General features: G+C 32.9%; 1 protein-coding gene and 1 long non-coding RNA gene across 9 annotated transcripts in view; one reads left to right on the top strand and one right to left on the bottom strand.

Annotated features, from left to right (window-relative positions):
• LOC146996995 (cullin-5-like) overlaps positions 1-24,899 on the bottom strand; it is a 332,836-nt gene that overhangs the window by 220,034 nt on the left and 87,903 nt on the right. For 4 of the 8 annotated variants that reach the window (XR_015041051.1, XR_015041050.1, XM_085816413.1 and 1 more), the window contains exons 3-5: positions 14,994-15,155; positions 14,755-14,896; positions 2,720-2,931 (exon numbers count right to left, since the gene is read on the bottom strand). The exons of 2 other annotated variants lie outside the window; for them this stretch is intronic. Coding sequence is in view for 4 of the 6 variants with exons in the window: in XM_085816413.1 (XP_085672539.1) it covers positions 2,720-2,931; positions 14,755-14,896; positions 14,994-15,155 (516 nt within the window). In the remaining 2 variants the exon portion in view is untranslated. The remainder of the gene's footprint in view (positions 1-2,719; positions 2,932-14,754; positions 14,897-14,993; positions 15,156-24,899) is intronic. 2 more of the 8 variants (XM_085816415.1, XM_085816414.1) reach the window with 1 other exon arrangement.
• Positions 1-24,899, top strand: part of LOC146996996 (uncharacterized) — a 216,420-nt gene that overhangs the window by 118,720 nt on the left and 72,801 nt on the right. The gene's annotated exons all lie outside the window — the stretch shown is intronic.

Raw genomic sequence — 24,899 nt, 5'->3', positions numbered from 1 at the left:
ACTTGTCACATTCTGTCATCATCATATGTTGCTCGACAACAAATGCAGGATCGGACCGCTGGCCTGGCCACCTCCACATGCATGTGCAATACATCAGCATTCAGACTGAATTAGGATTCATCACTGAAGAAGATCACACACTTCCAGTTCTTCACACTAAGACTTGCCCAAGTCTGGCAAAAATTCAGTTGATGTGGGGTCAGTGGTAGGCATCTCAATGGATGTCGGCAGCCAATACCAGCATCCTGAGCCAGATTTAGACTTAATAAGGCCCTAAGCTATTTGAGATATGAGGCCCTTTATAAGTCTGTTATAATATATTTTAATACTATATATATTATTCTTTAATTTGGGGGGCAAGAAAGTGGAGGCCCTAAGCTATAGCTTGTGTAGCTTATATGTAAATCCGGCCCTGCCAGCATCGGCTAGTCATCTCCGAATGGTTTTCCATTTCAGAGGCATCTCTAGTCACAATACCATCCATCCAAGTCAACAGACTTGTTTAAATAGCCCTACGGCACAAGCAATCATGCTGTTAAACTCTCCCGGCTGTGCATTTCAAATGTGAACCTCGTGTCATTGGTGTTGAAATTTAAATCATTTGCACATCTCTTCCCAGACTACATTCCTGCTGAGTTTAGTGATTGTGGCTCATTGGGTGCATATATTTTTTTGTGACATAGTGTAAAATAAAATGCTGAGTTTGTGTCAAAAAAATCTGTGCCAAAAATTTGTGATATTCGTAAAAAAATAGATAGCTTTTCTCATAAATTAAAAAATTATAAATATGTCTTCAGAATGTTTTTAAAGCGAGGTAGATTTTTTTTCCATAATCTTTATATTTGGAAAAATAAGCATATTTTCTTTGCATACACTTTTTCTTCTAAGATTTCAAATTTTAGGCACATGTATAAAATCCTTCAGCACTTAAATTTCTGTAATTTATTACATTTGTAAACATTTAAAGTCATATTGACTGAATTTGAAAATTCAGAACATTTTTGTTGTAAAATATATGAGCAATAATCTCTTGTACAGTGCAGCAAAATTTTATATTATAACTGCACTATTTAACATCATCTCATACACATAGAAAGGGACAGTGGCAAGCATTAGGAAGGACATGGGAATTAATGACAGCCCTTTCTTAAATTTGTCCTCTAATTTGAAAGCTTATTGCTCATTTTTTGCTTACTCATTCCAAAAAAAAACCATCTTGCATGTCATAATTATCATTAATCTTTCTCTCCTAAGAACTAGGGTCATCTTTTAAATTCATGTATGCATGCTGTAGATAACCTAAAATTTAAACATATCCTGGAATGTGATTTTGGGGATTTGATAGAAATGGTTTTAACACGAAACTTCATACTAAGTTCCTGTAGAAAGTAAAACATTTAATTAGAATTTGATATTTTGTTTTATAAGATAAAGTTTCGAGTCTTACAGTTAAATTTTTCATATTTCACTCTTATACATACAAAACATTAAAGTATACAATTTTCCATAATAAACAACAATTTTTCAAGGTACTTACAGAAAATTCCGTTGACCATAAAAGTTGGAGAGAATCCCACCAAGCATACTCATTGGCATGGACCAAAAATTTCTAATTGCACTGAAGACAGAAACAAATGTATCCTTTTCTCCACAAAGCTACACTAAATAAATTCATCCATACGATGAATCTCAGTGGTAGCATGTGGTTGGTTCCCCATTGCGTTTTTGTTATGCAGTTGGGCTGAAACCCAGAATCATTCAATGTTTTTGGTATAAACTCTAGAATTCATTACAAAATTACATTGGTGGTTAACTTCGAGATGTTCAAATCTTGCAGTTGTTAACTCATCAGGTTATATAACCCTTCCACATTTCTGAATAAATCATAGATTCTTCTTCAATATTTTCTTTTACTGTTTGCAAAAGGGTAGTCACTTTCTCACTATGAACTCTTATGATATAATACTTGTTTTTCTCCCAGCAAATTCTTCCCAACATCCATTGCTCGGGTTTTCTACCTTCTTAAAAGGCTTTCATTAATTTTAAACTACATGGTTAGCATATCCAATTTTTTTCTTTGGTCTTGATAAATGGCTGTGTGCGCAAACTTCTCCTAGGTACTAATTTATAACTCTCTCGTAACTTGAATCTAATGGTTCTTTTCCCCATTCAATAGTCGCTAAATCTTGAAACCAGCTTAGATGAACCTGAATACAAAATTTAAATAGCAGAAATCTCACATCATGTACCTTTGCGAGTCTGAACATTGTGATGCCACTGCTTGTACGTTTTCAATTAAAGTGCCGTATCATGCCCCTTACCACTTTTCATTAATTTCACAATTAATATTTTTTAAATACTTTGCTGTATCTGCTTTGTAGCGGGCAGGTTTCAAGTTTTAATAGTCCCCCTTAAACTAAGACCCCCCCCAAAAAAAGAGAAAAAGAAATGAGTAGGAAAAAAGAACTTACAAAATTTTTTAAATTTTAGTTTAAAGATCAAGATTACACAAAACCAAATGTTTTTGAAGAGTGGCTTTTCCATTACTGGCAAAAAATTGCTTTTTTTTTTTTTTTTTAAGGGGGTGAAAAAAGTCCATGGAATTTTTCGTATGTACCTTTTTCAACTGCGATATAAATTACTACACAGTTTATTAAAAAAGGGGTGCTGAGAATTCGTTACAAAAATACAACATGAATACATTATAAAAATTCCTTACTGGTAACGTAGAACAGAGTTCAAGGTACTTAGCAGCTCGCTGCTCTTCCTCCTTTAATTTTTGATTAGCATACCATATGTAGTTGACAACACCATATTCTTTTAAATACTGAGGAGCTTCTGCTTTATAGTAAGCTTCTGTTGCATCCAAGTATGCCCTTTCAAAATTATCTCGATAAATTTCATATTTATCTTCATTTAAGCACAAGGCAACTGTTGGAACAAACACACACACACACACACACACACACACACAAAAAAAAAAAAAAAAAAAAAAAAAAAAAAAAAAAAAAAAAACCATTAAATCCACCAACATCTCATACATGCACAGTCAAAGCTGACTTTACATGAAAATTTAAATACATGCATTACTGAAATCTTGGCAGTTATTTAAGAATTCAGTTTTAGATGTGTGGAAAGAACAGCTGAAAGAAAGGAACCTGGATTCGACTTTTAAGCTCTCCGCTAAGTCTAATACAGGAAAAATTCCAACTAAATATTATTTCTAGAAATTGTATTTAATATATCAATTTATTTCAATACATCTTTTCTCAAAATAATTGTTTATATACTATGATGACATATCTAACATAGCATGTTCATCGGTAAATTCTTAATGATAGCAGAGAATTACAGAATCAGTAAATTTCAGCAACAAAATGAATAAATGAAGTTTTCATAAAATCTCAATAAGGCATTTATAATTTTCCAATAACTGATATCAGAAAAAAATGTGTGGACTACTTCAAGGAAGTAAAAGAGAAACCAAATCAAGAGCTAACAAAGAAAAAATGATTAATCAGGTGCCTCATTATTATTTTTTAATTCACAAACATATTAGTGTGCAAAACTTAAGCAATGTTTATAATTTTGGCTGCAGTTCTACAAAAAATCAACTGGGAGACAAGAAATTCATACTACAAAGGCATAATGTAGTATTTAAAGAATGTAGAAAGTACAGCAGGGGAAAAAAAAAAAAATTCATAGGCTGCATACCATATAGAATGAATAGAAACGGCGTTAAATGGCATTGGTACAAGGTAGCACAGCACAATTGTCTGATCAAGACAGACAACAGCAAACCAAACAGCCTTAGTGATGGATATGAGCAGTCCTAACTGCAATGGTTTCAATGACTCATCAATAATTCAGAGACTCATCAATAATTTCACAGCTGTATGTTGAAAAATGAATTTGTTACTAAATTTTGCATACCAGTGTACAATAGTGTCAGACATAATTATTTTTAATTAATAAAGAGCACTGCAAAAAAATTTATCTCAAATAAAAAATGTCTATAATTTTGAACACTCTCAGAACCAAGAGAAGTGAATATTGTCAACTATGTCCCCTACCCTTATGTTTTGGTGAAATGTTTTTCCCTCAAATATAATAGTATTTTTCCCTCAAATATAATCCCTCAAATAGCAACAGAAATCACTTTAAAAGAAACAAAAACATTCAGATTTGGAACATGCTTTGTCTTCTTTAATTCTATATCATTTGAAATTTTTTGTGATCACGACAGCTTTGGGGGAAACCATAATTTAATGCATATTTTTTAATGAATTTGTGAGATCTATAACACAAATAAAAAGTCATCATTTGTATGCTAAATGTTATTTTTGTAGACTCAAAATTTATAGTAGCTTTAGAAAAAACAGCCTATACACACACACACACACACACACACATATATATATATATATAGTACAAAGTTCGAAATCTGGATTCTTTGGGACTTCGGAGATTCTGGATTTGGGATTTTTCCAGATATTAGAACAGCAGTTTAAATCTAATAAGACTGCATGTAGAAATTATAAAATTAAAAATATGAAATCACGATTTATGAAATAATGAACTATTTATGATCTAAAGGGTATCAAAATTTTAAAAAAAAATTAAACTTAATATTTATTTGTTTATCTTATTAAACATTTCTTTCAATGTAAATTGTTTAAGTTGCTTTGTTTTTGTGCTAATACTTTCTCTTTAACTCTGTAGACAGGCATAATCTCTTGTTCAGTTACATTGTTGAAGTCCTGTAACTGCTGTTTCGAGAATTCCGACTAACTTGTCAATCGAAATTTTCTCGTTTTCAGTAACTTCTCTGTCACTTTCTTCACTATCACTATCACTTTCTTTCTTCACTTATATCTATCACTATTTCTTCACTATCACCATGGTATTTTCTGGATCTAGAACCATACTACAGATTTCGCCATTCGTTAATTGATTGATGATTGAGAAGCATTGTCATCACAATGAAAAACTTCTTTTATATCATCTTCATTTATTACTGCTTCTCTAAATTTCTTTACAAAAATCTGTTAATTGTAAAATTTCACCTTTGTTTTGCAATATCCAAAAACCTTTAGAATTAGTGGCTATCATCATCAAATTTAGCTATCCTTCACTATACATATTTGGCTATGCATCATGCGCTTGGCGACTAATGACAAGTTGTTCCGTTAAATTTTATCTCGCTTCTATTGCGCACTGTGACAATTAAGCCTGAATTGTATTAGTTTAGTTATTTATTATACTTATGTCTATTTCTTGCACATGCTTTTAAGGCTTATCAGAGTTCTGAATAAATAAATTCCCACATATATTTAAGTCTTATTGACAGCTGGCGCTAGATATCTTACCACCTGATGCAGCCTGTGGTTCCTAAATTCTGCGACTCGGCGTGGCCATACGAGCCCTGGCACTGGTTCTGGGTTTATATGAATAATAAATCAGTTATTCTTAATTCAAATAGCCCTAAGAAGAGGCTCAAACTCGGAATGATTTTTTTTTTTTTTTTTTTCTGGAATTTTGGATTACAGTCCAAGATTTGTAGGTATGATACTTGAAAGTAGGGATGAGAGAAAAAGGTTGTAAGGATCTTAAGTTTTACTAACGTTTATTTTATTTTAAATCTTTACTATCACTTCTTATTTTCTACTTCCGGCCAGAATTATAAGCGTGAAGGAGTTTTATGCAAAGTTGTCTGGCGAACGCCAAGTATTTAAGTGTGGCCTTTTTGCCAAGCAGAAGAGAGGAAGCCGTGAGTTCGAAGCAGGCCGCTTACCTTAGAAGTTACGCAGTTGCTACTTTGCCTTCCAGGCCAGAGGTTTTAATCCTCTTGATAAATTAAACGTATTGTAGTGTTCACAGTCTCTGTGCTACATACGCTTTCTGTTATTATAAGGCCAATCTTATTCTAAAGTTAAATTAGAGTTTAGTTTTATTTTGATATCTTTTAAGTTAGACCCCGAGTGGAGGGTCATTGTATTCCGAAGTACGGAAGTCATTGTATATAAAGAAAAAAATAAAGGGTTTTGTATACCCTTCGTCTGTATCCTGTCCACTTACTACAATTAGTGAACATAGCTTTAGTAAGCTCTCTGTTCTAGTCAGGTCATTGTATGTTTCCGAAGAAAGTTAGAAGAAACATTGAACCTGATAGTGGCGCCCGACGAAGAATAACCATGGCCGAGTTTCAAGAAGAACCTGTGCTGCCTGCAGAAACAGCTCAGAATCCAGAAATGCCAGCTGCCGCCCTGGAAGGATTTGGGTATATTGTCCAGACCATGCGCGCTTCGATGAAACCGGAAGCAACGTTTAATGGAAACTCACAGGTAACCAGTTTTTTGGAAAAATTGGATGACCACTTCATGCTCTACCCCGTGCACGAGTTTCAAAAAGTTACCTTAGCTACCAGCGCTTTGAGGGGCCAAGCGCTTAACTGGTTCAAATGTATCGGCAGAAGTCTCTTGGGTCAAGCAGGAAGTCCCACCTATACCTACGAAAATTTCAAGACTGCCCTACTAAAAGCCTTCCCTGTTGTAAGGGATCGTGCGAAATTAGAAACAGAACTGTTCAGTATATATCAACAAAGAATGGAAAACCTCTCCAGGTTTATTTTAAGAAAAATTCACGTTTTCAAGCTCTTGTATGGAAACCGTCCGGATCCTGAAATAATTCAAGTGATTTTGCCGAGGTTACTACCCCAAGTGCAAGACTTTATTGAATTGAGAAATCCGACTACACTGGAAAAATTATTTGAGCTAGCAATCCAGTTTGAAAGTAGAAGAACGGCGGACGTCGAAAGAAGACGCCAATATCAACAGCGAAACCAATTTGGTACGCCAAGACTACAGCAAACTCAAGCACATGGCTACGGAGAAAAAGCGAATCAGTGGGCAAGGAAACCCGAGCATTCAAAAACAGCCGGCGAACGTCGACAGTTCAATAGCAACCCAGGAAAAAAGTCTCAAGGCCAGTGGAGAAAGAAGGAAAGCACCGAAAGAAAAAATAATTTAAACTAAAACGGATTTCTGCTGACGAGAGGGTGCGGAAATCCGAAGGCCACGAAAACCCCTCTTCCTACAAGTTAAATACAGTAATGGTGAAAAATTTAACTCTTCCGAAGATTGAAGTCTTGGTAAATAATATCCCGGCCACCGCACTCCTGGATACCGGCGCGCAGTGTTCCTGTGTGGCAGAAGTCTTTTTTAGAAAGTATTTTCACAAATACCGCATATATAATGCGGATAATACAACAGTATTAGCGGCGCAAGGAGAACAATGTAAGTGCGTAGGTAAAGTACCTTTGTACATCCGTATCAAGGACGAACAAGTAAAGGTGATGTTTTTTATAGTAAAGAATTTGCAAGCACACTTAATACTAGGAATAGACTTTCTTTCAGACGCACAAGCTACACTGGATTTTAATGAAGCGTCTCTTAAACTGACGATGAAACCAGTGCGTGTAGAAAAGGTTGAACCGCCAAGGGTAAATCTCGACCACCTGCCTAATGACGAGCAAGATAGAATCCGACAAGTGGTAAGTGAATTTGCTTCCTTATTTAGTGATATTCCAGGATTTACCCAGGTTACCAACCATAGTATTGACACCGGAGATGCATTGCCGGTTCGTCAAAAACCATACCGGTATGATAAGAATAAGGAAAAAATTATAGAATGGCATATTACCGATATGCTACGTAAAAAGATCGTAACGCCTATCTCAAGTAGTTATGCTAGTCCGGTGGTTTTATGTAAGAAAAATAATGATTATCCTTTGGAGCATCCAAAAAGGTGGAGATTCGCTATTGATTACCGTAAATTAAATTCCATAACGAAATATCCGGTATATCCGTTACCGATTATAGAAGAAATTTTAAGGAACATAAAATCAACCAAATTTATGACAACTTTAGACTTAACGAATGGTTATTTTCAAATAGGGATCAGGCCTGAGGACGTGCCTAAGACTGCTTTTATAACCAAGTCTGGCACTTATGCATTTTTGCGAATGCCGTTTGGCCTTTCAGGCGCCCCAGCAACATTTCAGCGATGCATGGACATTGTGTTAAGACCTGTTCTCGGAAAGTCCACATTTATCTATTTAGACGATATCATTATTACTAGTGATAATCTAGACCAACATGTACAGGATTTAAGACAGGTGTTTTCTTTATTAAATGAGGCCGGTCTAAAAGTTAATGTCGAAAAATGCAAATTTGCAGCCCCTGAATTAAAATATTTAGGTTACAAAATATCGCAAAAAGGGATCGAGACAGATGAATCAAAAATAATCGCTGTACAAAAGTATCCGACTCCAAACACGGCAAAGAAGCTCTCTTCTTTTCTAGGACTTTGTTCATATTATAGGTCCTTTATAAAAGATTTTGCGGCTATTGCTGAGCCATTGTTAAAATTAAAAAGGAAAAAGGCAAGATTCTCGTGGACGGCCGAAGCCAATAGTGCTTTCGAAAAATTAAAACAAGCATTAACGCAAGCCCCTGTGTTGAAATTTCCTGAAAAGGATGAAAATTTAGAAATTTCAGCGGATGCTTCGGATTATGCGGTAGGAGCGGTACTTTCGCAAAATCAGCAGCCAGTAGCATTTTTTAGCCGAACTTTAAATCAAACACAAAGAAACTATTCCGCGACCGAGAGAGAGGCACTTGCAGTTCTGTTAGCAGTGCAAAAGTTCCGAGTCTATTTTGGAAAGGCGCCGATAACAGTATATTCTGATCATGCGGCGGTAACTAGATTGTACTCTGGAAAAAATTTATCCCCAAGGTTAATAAGATGGGCACTCAAGCTGCAAGAATATAATCTGGTAATCAAGCATACCCCCGGAAAGGAAAATATCGTAGCAGATGCCCTGTCACGAATTAAATTAGACGAACAGGGTAATACCGTAAAAGTTGCAATGCTGACAGCGTGTACAATAAATTCCCGAGAAACTGTAATAACCGAACTGGGTAAGGATCCTGAGTTTGGAAGTATTTATGAGTATTTGAAGGATCCTGAAAATTTTAGCCACCAAGATATTGTGGCGATAAGAAATAGGGCGGCCCATTACGAACTAATAGATGGTCTATTATTTTATACAAAAACTACGAATTCCAACAACGAATTTCGACCTGTTATCCCAGCTAGTCTTAGATTAAATATCCTGCAAGAGCTCCATGACAGCCCTTTAGCTTCTCATGCTGGTATTCGAAAAACTACTCAACGCGTACGCGAGGCAGTCTACTTTCCTGAACTGCAAAAGTTAACAAGGGCGTATGTCCAGTCCTGCCCAACATGTCAAGCCGTTAATTATATTAATTTCCGCCCGGCCGGGTTTCTAAATAGTATTAAATCCGAATTTCCAAATGAAATAATCGGTATCGATTTATTGGGCCCTTTCCCAAAAAGTCAGTTAAACAAAAGTCGCTATCTCCTTGTTATAGTTGATCATTTTAGTAAATGGACCGAAATTGTTCCCTTAAAACGAGCCTCCGCGAAATTAGTTACCGATTCTATTTTAAATAAATATATTTTAAAATACGGGGCGCCCCTAAAAGTTATATCGGATAATGGTCCTCAATTTGTAAGTAATATATTTGAAGACATGTGCCAAAAACTGGGCATACGTCATTTAAAAATGGTCCCGTATCGGCCGCAATCAAATATAGCGGAACGGGTCAACAGAAATATAGTGAAAATTATCCGTAGTTATGTTAAAAATTTTCATAAAAGCTGGGATAACTATGTCAATGAATTTGCTTTCGCCCTTAGGACCGCAAAACATGATACAACGGGCAAAACTCCTGCTGAGTTATTTCTAGGCAGAAAGATTATAACACCGTTAGATAAATTATTTTATGTGCAACAAAGAGCCCCAGAATTTAAAATGGGTGATATAGAAAAACTAATTAAGGAAGCAAAGAAGAATACGGAAGTAGCACAAAGAAAACAGAAGCTCTATTATGATTTGAAACGACGGGGAGTAACTTATAAAGTAGGGGATGAAGTACTAAAAATTAAGCATTCACTTTCTTCAGCACCAGAAGATAAAACTGCCAAATTTTTCCCACGCTTTGAAGGACCATATGTTATAGAAAAAATAACTCACGCTGTTGTAGTATTAAAGGCAAGAAATGGCGAAACCTGTTCCGCAAACATTGACCAGATAAAACCATTCTATGACCGTAATAAAATGCAAATCTTTTCAGATCTTTTGCAGGATCCGGTACGGCAGACACCGCAGGTACAAGTTCCAGAGGTGGGAAAACGACAAGTACAAGGGCAAGCCAATGAGAGACAGAAGCAAGTGAAAAGAAAATTGCCCCGCGGAAAAATTGAAGGTACAAAGAAAAAGAAGTCGTTCCACCGTCCAAAAAACAGAGTTCACGAACACCCCCAGAATGAAGAAGGGAGAAGGACGACGTATGTGGAAAAGACCGGGAGAAAGGACGGCAACTATAACCCGGCTGTGAAACGGAAGATTGACTCATCCGACAGAACTCTCCGCAGCAAAAGTCGCCGAACTGCGGAAGGGCCATCAGCGGCGGAGGAAAAAGTACAAGAAAAATTTGAACGGCCAACAACGAGGTCCAAGCAGGATCACGACAGAAGTTTCCCGGTTCCACCAAGACCAGCTGCCTTCAAACGGCCAAGACCACAAGCAGAGGACAGAAGGAAGATGTTCAAGGGTGGCCGTAGTGGTGAAAAACGGAAGCTTCCAGAGGAAAGCACTGAAGGGCGAGCCCGTACAAGAAGGAGGATCAACCAAGCTACGGTTTGCAGCACCTTTAAAGACTGGGCCCAGAAAAGGATGTCTGAATATTACAAAGATAAGTAAAATTTTGTGTTACTTTACAAACTTAAGTTAATCTTTCATTCTTACTGCAAGTGGCAGATTTGAAGAAGTTTTACCTCATGCGAGGTCTACCTTTATCGCCAAAAGGGCGAGAAATGAGTTGTGACCGATTTTCTTATTATGTTTTTCAATTACTCGCGCGTAAAACTAAAGTTGATGTATAATAGCGTTGTCTAAAGACTTAAATATTGTAAAAAGTTATTGTATAAATTTTATTTAAAACATTCTAACAAGAAAGAAGTTTTAGTCTGAAAGACTTTTTGAAATGTAGTATTATTTCAATGTAGAAAGAATTGGCACTTGCTTTGAAAAGAATAGAAGTTAACAATGTACTACTAATGGATGTTTTCAAATGTGTAAAATTAACGGCATCTTGATATGTTCTTGTATACATGTGAACTGTTATTTTGAATGTTTAGAAATACCGTGATATGGTAAAAGTGAAAGTAATGTTAAAAAATTTGTTATTCGTGTGACTGTAAAGATTAAATCATGCTGAATATGTGTTAAAGGTTGAATGATGTAGTTAGGCTCTCTGACGCTACACTTTAGAGTTAGCCACTTTCAGAATAGTACCTCAGGGTCTAGAGTTGAAATTAGGGTGTGTTAAGAGGTCTCGTATGTTGAATTTTAACACGTTAGTGTTTTGATTGTAGGAGGAAGTGTTGAACACATAGACAGAAACACATTCGTGTTTGGTGTTTTTTACAACACATGTCAGAGAGCACGGGGAGAGATAATTAAAATAGTCATGAATGAAATAAGAATGTTAAGAAAAGTATATTCTATATGTTATTTGCAATGTCATTCTGTAACATTTCATTAAACTAGTTTTCCTTCCAGATCTCTGGAAGGAACCAGAATTGAATAAAGCTCCTGTTTTGATGCAGTACAGATGAAAAAGAAAAAAGATTGTTGTATATTCCGGGAGCTGCTATTGTAACAAATTTCTTTCTTTTAAATTTTTCTAGTTTCTAGCGAAGCATTTTTTGTTAAAGGTTGGCCTCGCGTTAGTTTCTAGAGCTAAAAGTTTTCAACAAGGTCGTTTTAGACCTCAGTTTCAAACTAATTAACTCTGGCGGGAAGTATGTAAGGATCTTAAGTTTTACTAACGTTTATTTTATTTTAAATCTTTACTATCACTTCTTATTTTCTACTTCCGGCCAGAATTATAAGCGTGAAGGAGTTTTATGCAAAGTTGTCTGGCGAACGCCAAGTATTTAAGTGTGGCCTTTTTGCCAAGCAGAAGAGAGGAAGCCGTGAGTTCGAAGCAGGCCGCTTACCTTAGAAGTTACGCAGTTGCTACTTTGCCTTCCAGGCCAGAGGTTTTAATCCTCTTGATAAATTAAACGTATTGTAGTGTTCACAGTCTCTGTGCTACATACGCTTTCTGTTATTATAAGGCCAATCTTATTCTAAAGTTAAATTAGAGTTTAGTTTTATTTTGATATCTTTTAAGTTAGACCCCGAGTGGAGGGTCATTGTATTCCGAAGTACGGAAGTCATTGTATATAAAGAAAAAAATAAAGGGTTTTGTATACCCTTCGTCTGTATCCTGTCCACTTACTACAATTAGTGAACATAGCTTTAGTAAGCTCTCTGTTCTAGTCAGGTCATTGTATGTTTCCGAAGAAAGTTAGAAGAAACATTGAACCTGATAAGGTGATGCTACATCATTTCCGGCTTGTGCTTTGTGAGTACAGCTAGCATTTTGTTAGTATGAATATAATATTTATTAGTCTTATTTTCATTGATCGTCTGCTCTTTTTTAATTTTGATTACCTAATTTTAAAAATTCTGCGCTAAATTTAAATAAGATGTGGAAAGAAATATTACTTGTTCTTTATACAAAATGGAATTAAAACTAAATTGTTCTTTCACAAGTGGCTACAATACTCTTTTCATATAAAGACAGGCCTTTTAAAGCTCCATCAAAATATATCATACTGAAACACATTATTTAGTTTGTGTACCAGATTTTAAAAAAAAAAAAAAAAAGTTAAATAACTATGTTCCGTTGCTATCATATTATCGGTGAATATTATAAATATCAAAAATTTACTGTTACAATTTTCTACAATACCTCAAGTAAATAAACACTTTACAGTTACTTATTGTAACTTCATGTAATACTCAGTTACTTTACCGAAATAAAGAGTTCTAGTAAATATTAGATTTTGTTGGAATAAACAAGAATATGTAATTTCCCCAAAACGTTATGCTTTAAGAAAATTTTAAATAAGCATACAATGCGTAAATTTTACATTTCAAAAGGTATTTCTCTTCAAAATATTTTTGTTTCATGAATTGATAAAAATTATTCCGTCCTTGAACAAAATGTTCAATAAAACACAGAGCATAAAAATACACAGTGAAACTCCATCCACGGTTTAGGAAAAAGCCAACGAGTGTATCTCTAATGCCCACTAAAAGCCATTCCGCAATCTAATCTCTTTCCGTTGCAAGACATTCCGGAACCTTTCCTTTTTCTTCCTCTTACCCGAGTAAATTGAACTCATCCAGTTAAAAAAAGCAGCCATTCTGGGATTGCCAGTCTAGTACAAAAGCAGCCATTCTGGGACTGGCGGTCTAGTATACCTCTAAATGTTATCATTGGGTTTATGAGTATTATCAACAAAATTTATTTATATGGAAAGAAATTTTTGGTAAATTTTTCCTTGTCAACAATTTTTAGTGCATTTAACTTAAATCTGTAATTATCGCCAAGCATAATGTGAGCATAAAAAGTTACCATACTCCTTTATTATTCAATTACTAACATAAAAAAAAATTGTTTAGGCATCGCTACATAATTCATTACTCAAGTTGTCATGTTTTGATAAACATGTGGTGAAAGGAAGGTATAATAAATACTGATTCGCCAGGTTGACGTCAGATCAGCGATGTATCTATGTGGAATGTTTAAGTTTGAGATGCGTGCCAAGCAGATATGCAGCAACGAAGCCAAATTACTGATCGTACAAATTTATGCTAAAATGATTGTTTCTTCAATAACAAGGTATTTTATTTAGTGCTGAAGTGAAATTAAGAATAAGGACTTTCCAGATGTTTTATTACACGCGAAAGGGGGAAAATCAAATGCGCATGTGTAAAGCCTACCAGAAAAACGTTGGTGGTGGTTTTGAGGTTTGGATTTTAGATCATTCCAGATAATGAACGTCAGATTTCGGACTTTGTAGGTTTACATATTTCTGTATCCCCCCCAGATTTTTTTCAGCATATGATTTAACAATTTCTTATTAACAGTAACAATATAAAATATATGCACAAACGGAAACTTATTTTGTGTAAATAATAAGAATATTATTCAAATTGATAAGTTATTTGAAATATATAATGCAATAGTATTATTGTGTATTTATGTGTGCTTTTCAGTGAAATATATTTATGACTCACGCCGCAATAGTATTATTGTGTATTTATGTGTGCTTTTCAGTGAAATATATTTATGACTCACGCCATATATCTTTAGAAACAGCATACATTGCATATTTTTACCTCTTGGTTTTCAAGCAGTAAACTTAATAGGTTAAATGGGATACAGAGTAACTATGGTATTTATATACTGCATCACAGAAAAACTATTTAATTCATAATATCCAATTCTGCTGACCTCTGTACTTCATTTGCTCTGAAAATAAGGATAATATTATCATAATAAAATCCCTAGCCAGAAAAAGAAAGGGGGAAAGAACATGTAGCTCATTTTTAGGTTTTTTATTTCAAATCCTGAACAATTTACAAGCAAGAAATTCAGTAGCGTAAATTTTTTAATCTTTTTTTCACCTATATTTCTGAATAAAATAAAGTATATCACAAAAAAATCCATTTAAGCTTTGAAGTTCATTTTTAAATAATAATAATACCATATGATTCTCTAACTCCTATCACCAACTGTGAATCAATAACCTCTCCAGTTCTCTCAGCATGGACAAGTTTCATTGCACTATTTTGAAGCCTATGCTTGATGTTCGAAAAAATACTCTGATTCCATCTCTCCAGCAGTGCCTGTAAATACAAAAGCAACAAATGTTTTTAAATATACACTTACTTGTAAACTTACTTTGACAGATTTCAGAAAAAGCAAAAATTAAATATCAACAACCTTTCGAATTCCATTCCTCTTAAATGAAGGGAATTTGCCAGCTACTGCAGCTTCCAAATGTGAAAATGGCATAAGCAAATAACTGCACTGAGTAGAAAACTTTCTCCATTCTACTATATAGGCTTTCAGCAAAGCTTCATCTTGTTGAACAGAAAGAACATACTAAAAAAGATACCAATCAAATAGCATATAAATGCAAACCAAGAGATAATATTTTTGAAAATGAGCCAGTATTTATGACATTTTCTAACAGAGATTTGATAATACTAAAAATACCACATATATCACTATTAAACTATTCTTCACGGTTCGTACACATTTCCTTATATGAAAATTAAGGACTTTTAAGGACCATCAAAGAAAAAATTAAGGACCTATCAGCAAACAAAAAAATGAATAGAATAAAGCAATTATCCATACAACCGACTTCATGCTTGTAATTTCACTTTAAAAAACTAACAGAAGTGTGTATTATGCACTATTATTAAATTCAACTTAATACTTACCATAAAACAATTTTGAAAATTAAACTAACTCCCTACAAGTTATGAAGTAGATAACATTAAATGAGGAACATAATTTCTTGAAAAACATGTATAAGTGTATTTTACACTAATAACAGTCACTATTTTAGAGATTTACATGATTATTATTTAACTTATTTGATATTTATTTAAACATAGTCAACTACTATTATAATCACAATGTAAGAATATTTTGCAGATTAAAATAACTGATTTGTAAACATACAATTTATTTCCTTGGTTTTTTGAAAGATACTAGAATAATAAACTGTACAATAAAAGATACAAAACATTTGTGCTTTTTTTAAATCTGAAATCTTCCTTTTCTTTAACTATTCTTCTAAGTTCATTTGCTTTGATAAACAAATCAATGTTCCTGCTGGTCTCAGCTTTATCTGCTAAAGCATCTACTTCTTCATTAATGTCTTTAATGTCCCTTTGAAGAAAGTTTTTCTTCTGCTTCATATAATCAATTTCTTCTTCAATAATATTTCTTTTCCTCTTTGAATTTTCAGATTTAGTTAAAGATTTTTGTTCTTCTAAATACTGAACTTCTAAATAACGAACTCCACTTCTTGCAGAAGCTGCTGCTGATCTCATTTCTTTATTAATTTCGATATTAAGAACACCTCCAGAAAATTTTATGTAATCAAATACTGTGCGTTGAAAAATGTATGATGAGTCACTTAAATTTTCAATTTCAATTGCTTTATTTACAGAGAAGCCTCTTTCCACAGAGGCCTGTTCATGTGACAAGATAAGAATACTTGTCACAGTGAATACTTGAATAGTGAAAATATACATTTTTTACTATATATATATAATTTATTTCCTAAACAATATAGATTAATTGATTATATTATCTCCTAAGTTTAATTAAAGTAGAATTATTTTAAAAGAGTGAATCCATACTGGTAAGTTATATTCTGAAAGATGTATATATATATATATATATAAAGTCCGAGATCCGGACATCTAATATCTGGAATGATCTAAAATCTGGACCTCAAAGCCACCACCAACCAATTGCGCATTAGATTTTTTCCCTCATCATAAAAAAAATGCCAGAAATCCGATTCTTAATCTTAGTTTGGTGCTAAATAAAATATCTCATTATTGAAGAAATAATTATTTTAGCATAAATTTGTGTGATTAGTAACTTGACTCCATAGCTGCGTATCTGCTTGGCATAATCTCAAACCGAAACATTTGTTAATTTTACACCAACTAATATTTTATATCCTTGATGCCGAAATCGCGAATCATTATTTATTGTATTTTGCTTTCATCACCGCATGTTTATCAACGAATGACAACTTGAGTGATGAATCATGCAGCGATGCCAAATAACAGAGTATTATACGATTACAGATTTAAATTTAATGCGCTAAAATGTTGACAAGGGGAGATTTAGCAGAAATTTCTTTCCTTATGCTAAAAATAGATTTTGTTAATGATACTCATAGGACAAACGATTATATTTAGTGCTATTTGAATTAAGAATAACTGATTTGTTATTCACATAAAGCCAGAACCAGCTCCAGAGCTCGCATGGCCGCACCAGGCGGCAGAATTTAGCGAAGTTAAACAGAAGTTTTTCATTGCAATGACAATGCCCAATCATCAATCAATTAACGGAGGGCGGAATCTGTAGTATGGTTCTAAATCCAGAAAATACAGCTACCGATAGTGAAGAAAGTAACAGAGAGGTTACTGAACGAGAAAAAATTTTGATTGACAAGTTATTCGGAATTCTCGACACAGCAATTACAGGACTTGAACAATGGAACTTAATAACTGAACAAGAAATTATATGTCTATAGTATTAGTCTAAAGTATTAGCAGAGAAAACAAATCAAACAACTCACATTGAAAGAAATGTTTATTAAAGTAAACATATAAATATTAAGCTCTTTTCTTTGGTAAATTTTGATACCCTTTAAATCATAAATGCTTCATTATTTCATAAATCACGATTTCATATTTTCAATTTTATAATTTCTACGTGCCATCTTAGTAGATTTAAAATGATCTAATATCCGGAAAAATCTCAAATCTAGGATCGCCGAAGTCCCGACGAGTCCAGACCTCGGACTTTGTACACTGTATAAATATATATATATATATATATATATAATACGGAATGTATATTTTCAGTTAAACTTCTACCCAATAACTTTAGTAATTCATGAAAGTTAATTTTGCGTCTAGTTAATTCAGGAAAATTAGTTTCAATTAGTTGTTTTCAGCTTTAAAAATATTTAAAAAATTTTAATTAGTTATTTTCAACTAATAATTGTATCGCCATTAGCAAAAATTATGCATTACTATCAAAAACATAGGTTTAAACCAAATACTTAATTGTCTATTGAAGCTTCAAAACGTATTTCCGAACTTCACTTTTTCTCAGCTAGCGTTACCGATTTTGCCCTTGGCGACCTAAAATCGAAATGGAGCCAACAGATTTCCCGCGAAATCGATAAGAGACCCTCTGCAGAAATAAACTCATAATCCCGATATCCCATACATATAGTATGTGCAAAAGAGAATAAACTCCGTAGAAGGTGATAAAAAATTAATTTATGGCTTAATTGAAACAAACACAGAAATTAAGCTAAGCAAAACCGTGTAAAAACAAATTGAAATGATAAAACGAAACTTAATTTTAATGTGAATTTTCAGTGCTGACTCTCCCATTCTAGAAATTTCAATTTGTTTCAGACAAAGACCACATTTAAGGATTGCCCCCTCCCTTTTTTTTTCTCGAGCACCTTCATCATCACTTTCGCCTCTTAAAGAACTTCCAGCTTCACGCTTTCGTCACAGTCTGCCTAAATTTATGGATAACACCTGTTTCGAAAGATTGCGTGAATAGCCAATCAGACACCGATACTTTCGTTCGGGTAGCTAATTGTTTTTTTTAATCGTTTGCAATGCAAATCCGCCAACAGATTAGTTAAGAGCTGTGTAATTTTAATTCCATATTCATGAGAAATCGTAATTCACACTTAGAATGGCAATCATTAGAAATAATAAGAAATGTCAAATGAGCAAAATTAAGGATCGTTTATTCCTTTTGGCCAAAATTAAGGACTTTTAAGGACCGTACGAACCCTGTTCTTTAACAAAATACCAACCTGCTAAATATATGTATGCATTTATGTATCATTACAGTATGCGGTGGCATAAAATTTATACAAAATAATTAGGGAAAGACTTTTTGATCAACATCTACAAAAACATAAATATCTACACTAATGAGTACAAGCATACTTAGAGGTAACAAAAAGTGGAATACGCAATGTTTTTCTTCCATTCTAAGATACCATTATTTTATCACACCTCTCTTTAACTTCAGTATCACTATCAAGGGAGGAGGGGAAGATTTTTCATTTTAATAAAATAAAATAAATGAAATAACAAAATTCAAACACATCTAGCAAACATTTCTTTCTTAAATTATGTTTGATTTATTAATGACAATATATCTGTTTAAGATTAGGAAAAATCTATTACTCAAAGATGCTTTCCAATTTTAAAGACATCCATATGGGGGAAAAACATGCATCTTAAAATCAGAGAAATATGAAATTATGCCTAGCTTCTTTTCCCCAAGTACAAAATACTATCCCATGAGAACTTAAAAAGAACACAAGATTCTTTTGATCATTTCAACATGACATCATAAAGAATATCATCTCGGATGAATCACAGATAGATGTGTATTACACTCTAAGAGGAGAAAAAAAACTGAATATTCAGTTCTTTTCTTGGATTTGAAGCAAAACCTTTTGGCATATACAGTCAGCCTCTACTAATAAAAGAAATGATTAATTCTGCATGGTTAATAATTCATGGTAAATATGTAAATGACAAATGCAGTTCTGGTTCTTTTCAGCACTCAAATGCAGACAATTCCTCCTGCATTATTAAATGTGGTCAAAAGATTTATTAAGAAAGGTATATTATTCGCTGGATACTTTATTGCAATTACATTCCCCTTAATGCTAAGAATGTCCTTGAAAAGTATCACAATTTTTTATAAAGCATCAAAGCAATAGGTCTGAGTATTTAAAAAAAAATAACAACATTATATGTATATTAAATAAATGAATAAATATACAAAGCGAAAAACAGTTCAAGCCTAAATATAATTACATATATACATATATGTAAGAAAAATAATGAATATGTAAAAGATTAAATTATTTATGTTTTATTTATTTAAAGAAAAATAAATCCTGGTGCACCACAAAGTATTACACGAGACATGCAAATCGTAAGTAAAAAAGGCAAAATTGTAAGTAATAACATCAGTTTTCAATAATACAATGAAATCATACACAAAGAGGAAAAAAAACACACAAAAAAAAGTAAATACAAAAGTATAAAAATGTATAAAGAAATCTTTTACAATGTTTAAAATAAAAGTCAACAAAATCGTTGAAAGCTCAGTAGGCCAAAAAGATTAAATTAGCAACGTAAATTTCCCTTCTCTATTCTAAAAATAGTAACCCCTCTCTGTACTGCGTCATTTCGAGACTATTCTATGCCATATGATTCTTACGTAATTATGATGATGTAAATGGAACTAAAACTCAGCCAGCCAATAATAATTTTACAGCAATATTGACTGTCCAATCAGAATGCTTTGAAAACCAAAACTAGCTCAGTTTGACTTAGATTTCATCCTGAACATTACGCACTTGCTTTCTATGCTTTGGCCTGGCCACACTGCAGTCTGTCTGCTTTTTCTTTCTTATTGCAAATTTATCTAAAATGTAAAATCTCTTGGAATAGGTACAATCAATGTGCCAACTTGATTTTCACCGCAACATGTTTGCTAAAATAAAAAATGAAGATTTAAACCTGCATTCGCCTCCAATTTCCTAGTCATTATGGATCAGCACTTCTACGCTATATTTATGAGCACAAGGAAAAGCCGGAACACTGTCGAATTGTGCTTAGATCCATATTGAACAAGAATTTTGATTGCATAGTATCTAAAGAACTTGGCAGTCGTGGCAATTTTAATTCCATTTTCATTTGCAATTGATAATTTGTTGCCACAATCACTTGGCACTCTAGTCGTGCCTTTCCACAGAAGATTTACATTTTTGATATTGTTGAGATGGAAAGCAAGCCAGCGAAATTACATCTTAGCAGAGTAGAGAGCAAAGCTGAAGTGCATAGTTATGCAAGATGGAAGCACACGAAGAGAAAAGTTTTGGTTTGCAATTCGGTGATTGGCAAGAGGCATCTGCATTAAGGATTACGTAAGATCGCATGATTAATTTAAATGATGCAGTTTCGACTTAAGTGCTATTTTTAGGACAGATAGATGAAGTTTCCAAATGAAATAGAAAATAAAAGAGGTTATAGTGAATTAAATTTAGAAGTTTGCTTTCATATTTTTTTATCTTACATATATATATATTTATTATACCTTATATAGATATATATATGTAAGATATAATAAAATATGATGGCTACTACACTGAGAAATAATTGGCAGCCTCAGAATGACTATTCTAAATTTGGTGTTCATCCCCTAAGTTCATCTTTTCTCCCAAATTTGAGATCTCTCCAAGATCATATGACCGTTATATAAACGGCTTGCAAAGAGAACTAAAACCTAAAATTAACCAATTGTGCTTGGCTGTACATATATGTACCTGCCTAATATAAATGCTGCTTCGCGTGCAATTATGTCATTCATTTTCATAACTTCTCTTGCACTGCAAAACCTCTGTGCTGCTATGCATAATTGTCCTCCTTTGTTCCTGATCTAAGATGACATAGTATGGTGTCAACCTATGTACACTGCGCAAAAAAAAAAAAAAAAAAAAAAAAAAAAAAGGGGGGGGGGACAGTTCTATATCTGCCTTTTCGGCTGAGCCGATTCACAAAATTCAAATTGTGTTCTTCATGTCTCAAAAGCGCGACTTAGGATATATATTACATTTATATATACAGTAGACTCCCGATTATTCGTAGGCGAATTATGCACAGAGCGGATTATCCGCGCATGACATAAAGTTTCCCCCCCCCCAAGCGTAAAGCAAAGAAAATAAAAATGTTCACAAAACTGAGTGAAATGTTAAATTTACTAAACATCGTGCTTATTTATGGCAAAAATATCCCAGGCCTTCTCGGAACCTTACCCTCGGCCCCTATGATGAGTAAGTGATTACTCACCCTTGTAGTGCTCGCTTCACCACCCTTTCTCATCTTAATCTTACTGACACATCCACTTCCTTTCACTCGGCATTGTTAGTTTAAGCCTAATAGTGTTTGCGAACCAGTCCGAGTTAAATTTCTTTTGATGCGTCTTTTGGCTAGTTGACTCGTTCTAAGTAGCGACATGGAATTCGAGAAATTGAACTTCATTGGGAGAAACTTAGTGGTGAATAACAAGCAGCCGACGATTTCCACCATGAATTTGAAGAATTTGTTTTAAAAGAACAGCTATCTTTTGAACATATTTACAATGCTGACAAATCGGGACTTTTGTGGAAATATCTTCCCACTCACACTTTAGCATCTGAAAGTGAAAGTAAAGCAGCGGGTCATAAAAGCAGCAAGGAAAGGATCACTATCATGTCTTAATGTAATGCTACCGGTGAACATAAACTTAGACTTTTTGTCATTGGAAAGTAAAAAAAAAAAAAAAAAAAAAAAAGAGAGATCTTTTAAAGCCACAAGGATAGAAAATTTGCCCATTGATTAATTTAACCCCCCCGATATAATGTAAACAGTTCCGGGTGGTGAGAACATCGATGCTGAAAACATTAACGAGTGGTTGGAGTGTGACGTCAACGAACCTGACTTCGAACACTTGATAGATGATGAAATTGTGAAGACGGATTACTGAGCTATTTGGAAGAACAAGACGACACAGAGTTGGCCAAGAAACTTATGCTACGAAAAATGCAATCTCAGATCAAGAGAAAATGCTTCCAACAAAGCACTTTTCTGTTTTCATTAACAAAATGCATTTTAGGTTAGTTTTGAGTGATATACTAAAATATTAAGCATTAGTTAAACATTTCCTGCTGTTTATTTTCCGTTTTATTGTAAATAAAACAATTTTTCAAAGTTGGAATGACTGTTTTCTCTTTTGCTATACCCGGTTTTAGCTTTTTTCGGATTATGCGCGATTTTCGTTATCCGCGGCGGCCGCACCACCCTATTCTGCGGATAATCAGGAGTGAACTGTAGCTCTATTCTAACACAGTTATTTTGACACAAAATTGGACTTTTTCTGAAATAACATACCAATTTTTTTCCATATTTCGATTCTACGACTCAAATTATGCCTAAATATGAAATTTTGTTAAATTTGTTGGGAAATTTACAGAGAAATTCACAAATTTATGTTTGTGCTTTTTTTTTTTTTTTTCAGTTTGCAGGAAGAATAGTTTACTTGACGAACTTCTTAATATATGGTAACCTATTTTCCTTTCCCTTGAGCGGAAGAAAGTCACAATCGTTCCTTTTTTCAAATAATGTTCTTTATATTATATATTTAATTATAACTGTTATTACTTCAAGTAATTTTTTCTTTTCGAATTTCATTTTAATTGTTTAAGTTGCATGGTTTCTTTCGAATAACTGTTTTAAAAATTTCTATTTACCCATTCGATTTGGGTAGTTTCAATAAAAGGTGCATCATTTATTTTCTTCAGATAATTTTCTTTGTAATTTTTTTTTTTTTTTTTTTTTTTTCCTTCTTTGCCATAGTTGTTGTTTTAGGTAATTTTTAAATTTTCAGACTTTTATTTTAAAATTTTCTATTTATTCATTCGAACTGAGCATTTTAAATATATTTATTAATATAAATTTTTCAGGATTTTATTTTATTTATTTAAATTGCATTTCTTTTGAAAGAATAGACTACGATGCATCTGAAAATTGAATATATTAAAAGAGAAAATACAGTAAAGCACAGTTAACACGCCTTTCAATGTTCCGTTTAGAAAAGATATATAAATGAGAAGGAAGTATAATCGAGATTTTAACTTAGGGTGACTTGCATATATTGCTTTAAATAGCTTTAACATTGTGCACATTGCTTTACACAATTTTATCATCCTAAATTTAGTTTCTTAAAATGTTATTCATACCTTAGTCAAATATTTTATTTTTGAAATTGCAAGAATCAAATATATCATACGATAAAAAAGTTTTAAATAAAAAAAAATACTAATTTAATTTTTTCCCCCTTAATGGCTTGCTTTTTTTCTTCAGGCATTCTGCAAGTATATACAAAACCGTCCAACTTTTCGAAACACCTTGGTATTTCTGACGCCAAATTCTCCTTCAAATTTTTGCTTATTTTATTTTCTTCTTTCCTTCTACATTTATTTTTAGTGCTCACACAAGAAAATTAAGATTTTTCAATTGTTACACTTCCATAAATTTTGCATTCTTGTCAAATTTTTTAAAATATCAATTACATCAATTGCGTTTCCAGCTGAAGACACTTTTTCATTTTCTAGACATTTTAACTATAAATAAAGTTTAAAGCAAAGTCCAAAGTATAAATATTTTAATTAAAAGATTTTTTGCTAAATGACAAAGAAATAAAACACTCGAGCAGTGTTTATTCTGCACCACCGAGAGACTGATTATTATATTGGCTGCAAACAAACTAAATCATATTAAAGATCATGTTTTTTATACAATTAGTAGAATTATTTACTTAAAATATTCTTTCTAAGAGAATTAATGTAAAAATTTATATATATATTAAACTGGGACATGACCCAAACTGTCAACGTCCTGTTGCTTAAAAACATTGTGAAAATAAACATTAAACAAACTTTTTCAGTTTTAGACAATTCAATTTAAATGCACTTAAAGTAAAGTACCAGACAATAACATGGTAAAGGTAAAAATTTACTAAAAACACAAATATTTTTTAAAAAAGGAAGAAATTAAAAAGAAAGTTAAAATTTTGAATAATATCCATAATTTTAAGAAAGTAGCTTTTCATATAGTATTAATAAATATTTATTACGAATCTTTGAGGGAAAAAATTTCATATAATTAGTTCTCCGTAAAACTTTATTTGAAATTTAAGGTTAAAAATAGCTGTGGCAATTCACTATAACAAAAAATCCATAAACCACATTTGGCGTTAGAAAATGTTGAATAAAAAAACTCTAATTTTTTGTAGATATGCTTAGCTTGGATAACTACACCTACTTTAAGATGGTGGTAAAATTTTATGGGTTATAATTCAAAATTTTTTTTCAAAAAATTTATAAAAATTATTTAAAAATACAAATTTTAAAAATAAATCATAAAAAATGGGTGAATTTTATTTGGAATGAACCTAAATTTCGAAACGAGAAAGGAAAAATCAAAAAAGTTTAAT

Source organism: Stegodyphus dumicola, chromosome 5 (genome assembly GCF_044657685.1).
Source record: "Stegodyphus dumicola isolate Sdum_Otavi_A_Nest chromosome 5, ASM4465768v1".
Lineage (NCBI taxonomy): Eukaryota > Metazoa > Arthropoda > Arachnida > Araneae > Eresidae > Stegodyphus > Stegodyphus dumicola.
This window is presented reverse-complemented; position numbering and strand designations above follow the sequence as displayed.